General features: G+C 40.7%; 1 protein-coding gene across 3 annotated transcripts in view; it reads left to right on the top strand.

Moving 5' to 3' along the window:
- The first annotated feature begins 699 nt into the window (after positions 1–699).
- POPDC1 (popeye domain cAMP effector 1) overlaps positions 700–6,000 on the top strand; it is a 29,172-nt gene continuing 23,871 nt past the window's right edge. Inside the window, exons 1-3 of one of the 3 annotated variants that reach the window (XM_070733280.1) lie at positions 700–939; positions 4,806–5,039; positions 5,439–5,563. In XM_070733280.1, the coding sequence (XP_070589381.1) occupies positions 4,817–5,039; positions 5,439–5,563 (348 nt within the window). In that variant the 5' untranslated portion in view covers positions 700–939; positions 4,806–4,816. Of the gene's footprint in view, positions 940–3,409; positions 3,462–4,805; positions 5,040–5,438; positions 5,564–6,000 lie in introns of those variants that run through there. The other 2 variants (XM_070733282.1, XM_070733281.1) reach the window with 2 other exon arrangements.

Genomic DNA, 6,000 nt, shown 5'->3' with positions numbered 1-6,000 from the left:
AGCAGCTAGAGAAATTAGTGAAATACTGTACAAAGATCTAAAAATCGAGCTGCAACAACTCTGGCATAAGTCAGTGAAAGTGGTCCCAGTGGTACTTGGCACGCTGGGCGCAGTGCCAAAGGATCTCAGCGGACATTTGAAAACCATCGATATTGACAACATTTTCATCCGTCAATTGCAAAAGGCACACATAAGGTGCTTGGGAAGCGCCCAAGTTTGCTGTGTTGTATTGACATAATAATAATAATAATAATAATAATAATAATAATAATAATAATAATAATATTATTATTATTATTATTTTGTAAAAAGTTAAACGTTGGAGAAGCTTCTTCAGACTGAATCCTTAAATTGGAGGCCCTTAAATTCTATCTAGGCAGCTGCTTCAAAGAGCAGCAGCGGGGTGACTTTTAATCACAAGCTAAAACAGAAGCGATTTTCTTTCCCCAATAATTTGGAAGGAAGTTCGCAGAGCCCTGATACTGTTCCTTTGCACCTAATTCCCTCCCCCTCCCGCTTTTGAGCTGTCGTGACATTCGGAATAGCTAAACGCGGCGACTGGCGATCACCAAGCACTTCCCCGCCTCAGACGGACTAGCAAGTCCCAAGAACTTTTACTCGGGTGGGCCAGGAAGAGCAAAAGCGTATCCCAAAAAAAGCGCCTGCGCGTTCTCCTCACGCCGTTGGTTTCTGAGGGCTGCAACCTCAGGGAGCGAGCTAGCGCCGCCCGCAACTTACCGCGGCCGACTGCTTGATGCCTATTTTAGTCAAAACCTCCGCTCGACGGAGGGCGAGCACGCTTCCCTCAGGCTCCTCTAGCAGGCGCAGCGGAGCCCCAGGGCGCTCCCGGTAAGGAGCGAGCCGGTGCTGGCAGCCACCTTTGAGTATAACAGTAGAAACTCCGGAGAAGGCGCCTTGGTTGCGGCGACGCGGACGCAGGTAAGACTGGGACTAGGAGGAACGAAGCAGGTAGGAGAAGGTTCCAGGGCGACTAGAAGAAGCTGTGAGGGGCTGATCAGTTTTGATTGGCAGAGTTGAGGCGGCTGGGAAAGACGCACGGGGCTGGGCGACATTTTCCGCAACCCGGTTTACTCACGAGCCGTCCTTAGGCAGTGGAGTTGGGGGGAGGGAGTGGGAGTAAGGTTCAGGTGCAAATCTAGTCCGGGTGAATTAGTTTGGGCTACTTGGAGTCTTTAACTTTGGGCGCGCCGCTTCCCAGAGCCTGACACTTCGATAGCCTCGCCCGCTTGGGTGCCTCCAGTCCTGCCTATCTCCTGCCTTAGCGGTACTCTTGGCACCTGCCCTCTGTACCGTCCTGGTTTGGATTCCCACGTGGAGACTTGGAGAAAGACCTGCAGAGACTCGCGTTAACAACCCGTTGGGTGCCTGGAGTTGTGACTGGACTTCAGTTTGACGGAGCTGAAACCAACAACAACAGCTGCTTCATTCAAAAAGGACCCCAAAGCACATTACAGAGGATTCTTAGGGTTCTCACCTGCTTTTAAACCTGAGATGCACTAGCATCCCCTTGTCATCCCACGGGTGAGAGTGTAATTGCAAAAAGTAATATAATAATGCTGTCCTCATTGTTTTGAATCGCCCTTTGGAAGAAGAGAGAGGGTGAGCATGGTCAGGTATCCCTCATCTTTGATGAGTCTTGGTACCTGAAACAGAAGGCAAAGCTAATCAAAACCTTGCCCAAGTTTGGCTTGTTTGTTTATTAAATTTATAATGTGCAGACAACTAGTCCTCATTGCTCAGCACAAGCCGCCTTGTTACTTCAAAGCCAAAATCATTTTCTGAGAGGGAGAAGAAGTACAGCCTTATTATACAATCTCCACCCATGTTGGGAGAGGCTTGAATATTGTGTATGTTTTGTGTGTGTGCGTGCAATGTGATGAAAACTTGCAATAAATTGGCGGTCTAGTTATGGCCAGGTATGATCCCATCCCTTCCAATTAGAGTCTCCCCTTCCAAGATGCCTGAAGTTGCTGTCTTAAGAGAAATGGGATGTCTTTCCCTTTTATCTGTTTCGTTGCTCACGTGGGCAATGTGTTTGAAATACCAAATTTAATAGCAAGAAAATGTACTATGTTTAATAGTGTATATACTGTATATTTCAAGTAATATTCCTTTGCCTAGGGTCTAGAATGAATATTGTAAAATAATACATTTGAGAGAGCTGTTTTGGCATGATGGTTAGAGCACCAGGCTGTGCCTGAGAGACTGTAGTCCTGCTTTAGGCATGTAAGAAGGTGACCTTGGGTCACAAGGCAATGGCAACCTCCTCCTGAAAGCATTGTCAAAAAAAATGCATGCTAACTTCAAAATGCACACATACACACAGATACACTAAATCTTTTTTTAACCAAACATACATTAAAATGCATATTAAATGCCTACATACCACACAATTTTAGCAAAATCTTGGACAGTGTTGTCATATGTCAAAAAAGGGGTAAAATGCAGATTTTCTTTTTAGTATAAAATTATTGAGTTCTTCATATGGACATTTGCTTTGAACAACCAAGATCCCACTGATATAAAACAGATTAGGATATCCAGTGGATATTTTTTTAACTCCCTGTATATCTGTGAAGTTGGAGATCAATATTTCATGATACTTAGAAGCTCACTTATTATCTCTCTCTTTTTTTGCTTCAGTTCCAGAGCAACACCTTAAAATAAAACATCTACTTGCATGTAGCAAATATATTTAAGGCACCCAACGTAAATCAATTATTACTGCCTGGTTTTAAATATCTGGTTCAGTCAATGCCGTATGATGGTTTAGTATCATGACATAGTGTGAAGTAAGTCATGCTGTGTTTATTTCTTTTTTCTGAACATAAGGGCTGAAGCTGAAGCGAACAGTATGTGTGTGGAATGACTTCTGAGGTTATTGGTTCTTCCTTTATAATATTCTCAGAGAATTTTGCAATTGTCTAGCATAGATGGCAAACCTTTTTTTGCTCGGGTGCCAAAAACGTAAGTGTTTGCGAGATAGCGTGTATGCATATACCTACGCCCATAATGCAATGCCTTTGCATATGTGCTGCTCTTCTGCATGCACATAATCCCCCTATGCTCCCCCTGCACATGTGCGCAGGCCTCACTGAAGCTTCCGGACTTCCGGTAACCCTATTAGGCTGTTTTTCACCTTCTACAGAGTTCAGGAAAGCCTCCTCAACCCTGGGGATGGTCAAAAATGGCCCCACGGGCCAACCGGAAGTTTGGAAATGAACTTCTGATTGGGCCGTTGGGCCATTTTTCACTGTCCCCAGGTTCCAGGAGACTTTCCTGAAGGCCAAAAAGAAGCCCAAAAACCAGCTGGCCAGCAGGCACATGTATGCTGGAGCTGACATAGGGCAACGCCTTGCATGCCCTCAGATATGGCTCCGCATGCCATCTGAGGCACATGCGCCGTAGGTTCACCATCACTGGTCTAGCAGCTTCATTGAGTAAGTTTAACTTTCTTCTGTAAGCCATTTACTCTATTAAAATTACTCTTTTTTAGTTTCTGTTTGAAAATATCACATACGCAAGTAGAAAAGGGTTAAATATATCTTCTACCCTCAGCCTATGGTCATTGCCTTTGCAGAATGTTTTCGACACTCAATGAATTGTTATGAAGTTCATACATTTTTCCAGCTGAAGTTGTTGTCCATCATAAACCTTCAAACTGCATTATGTATCAAAAATTAACAAGATGAAATGCAGACAGCAGATATGTTGCATTCTGCTAGAATATCCAGCATAGCTTGAGAAAAAATCACTTACACATGTGTGTGGATGCACAAACTAAAGAACTGTTGAGAGAATCACTCAAATTTATTGCATACAGAAAAAATACCTAAATTTTGACTAGGTCATACATCATGGACTAGGTATTCATGTTCTACCTGTCAATGACTACTTCAGTTTCAACCACAACAATACACGAGCACACAGTAGTTACAAATTCAAGGTAAACCACACCAAATTCGATTGCAGAAAATGCGACTTCTACAACAGAGTGGTCAATGCCTTGAATGTGTTACCTGACTCAGTGGTTTCTTCCCCAAACCCCTATAACTTTAACCTTAGACTGTCTACTCTTGAACTCATCCCATTTCTAAGAGGTCTTTAAGGGCCACCCATAAGTGTACCAACCTGCCTACCAGCCCTGTCCTAAGGACCCCATTTATTCATATCCATTTCATGTATTCATAATCTTGTATATATGTATATCTACTACCTTATACATGCTTGACAAAACAAATAAATGCAAGTAAAATAAAATAGACGTACAGTTTTCTGAAGAGCCAAATGTATAATCTACAATTATATTTAAAAACTAAATAATTTTTTGTGGCCCTTAAAACTTGGCTGTTAAAATATTGTGTACTCTCTTGCTACTTATCTTCTATTCAGCATTGCATTAGGTCCTATATTTAGTAGTTCTGCTTCCTGTCACAGCTACATGGCGGTTGGATAGGTGTGGAAGAGATAAGCAGAACTCTAACTTTATTTTAAGTATTCTCTGCTAACAGTTACTTGAGTGCCAAGGCTATATCCATTACTTTGTTGAACACACTTTATGTATGCAAAATGACGTAGATAAGAGCATACAGTTCATCGTGATTGAGTTAATTCTGATAAATACAAGGACTGCTTTTCTTTTAAAAAAAAATATATTAAGTGAACATTCAACATGTTCCGTGTATAACTTTTCAAGCTCTTGGGATGTGTCCCCGTTCAATCTTCCTGCAAAAAGATGAATATTCAGTCACGCTACAAATGCAACCTATGTTTCTTTTTAACAGGCTAGTTCAAGATGAACTTCATTGAAGCCAGTTCAATTACCATAGCCCCATTGGGCTCCGGCCTGGACTTCAGAAATGCCACCTCTGTGCCTTTGAATGAAACTGTATGTGAAAATTGGAGAGAGGTCCATCACCTGGTTTTTCATCTGGCCAATATTTGTTTTGCAGTTGGGTTGGTTATTCCAACTACTTTTAATCTCCATATGATTGTCCTACGAGCTATGCTGACAATGGGTAAGCAAAGCTGTATTAAAATTAAATGTTGCACCCTTGAGAATCTATTGTATAGTGAGAATCCTCTTTAATATATTTATAAACATATTTCTCTATTCCTGCTGTTTGGTTTTATTTGATTTTAGGAGGGGGTGTGGTTGTTTTAGAATATGTGTGAAAAACCAATCCATAAATACTTAACAAAATAAATGAACAATTTCATTTCCTGACTCTGCTTCCAGACAAATGTGGATGACACTATTTTGTAATGCTATAACTTCTTTTCCTGGCATAATCTTCATTGTTCTTGCTACTATTAGTCTTTTCTTATTTGAACATAATATTCTACTATACTTAGTTTTTTGGATTAGAGATGGCAGAGTTGCATGCCTAATAATTTCACATTTTTATTTTTCGCAGGTTGTATACTTTTTATCATCTGGGCAGCACTCTTTCGTTGTGCTGTGGATATGGTAGTCTGGAATTCGGTATTCCTTGTTGTCAATCTTCTGCATTTCATATACTTGCTGTACAAGAGGAGGCCGGTACGTTCACCACCACTAAAGCAATGATAGATGCATAAAGAAGTTATTTAAAAGAATTGGGTTTTGCTTCTAAATGGGCTTTTCGGCTAATGTATTGATATATATATAAAATTACGACACCACAAGGTATTTTTGCTTTCTATTTTTTATCACTGCCAAAAAAAAAGTTTGAAGGGTTATTAATCTTTATTAATAACTGTACTTTTAGTACTTAACCCTTCAGGTTTTCATTTACATAGCTATAGTCCTAGCGTAGGATGAATATAACATGTGCAAATATTGAGTGCCAAGAGTTATGCATTTGTAATTTAATTATACCATGTTGTTTTGTTTGCTTTTAATCTTCTTGACTGCTCCTAAACCACTTACAGTTCTTTGGGAATGGAGCAGCATATAAATCCTAATAAGTAAGTAAGAATAAACATTCAGGATTTTAG

The sequence above is a fragment of the Erythrolamprus reginae genome, chromosome 1 (assembly GCF_031021105.1).
Source record: "Erythrolamprus reginae isolate rEryReg1 chromosome 1, rEryReg1.hap1, whole genome shotgun sequence".
In the NCBI taxonomy this organism is placed as follows: domain Eukaryota; kingdom Metazoa; phylum Chordata; class Lepidosauria; order Squamata; family Dipsadidae; genus Erythrolamprus; species Erythrolamprus reginae.
The sequence above is the reverse complement of the archived record's forward strand: the minus strand, read 5'-3'. Positions and strand labels throughout refer to the sequence as shown.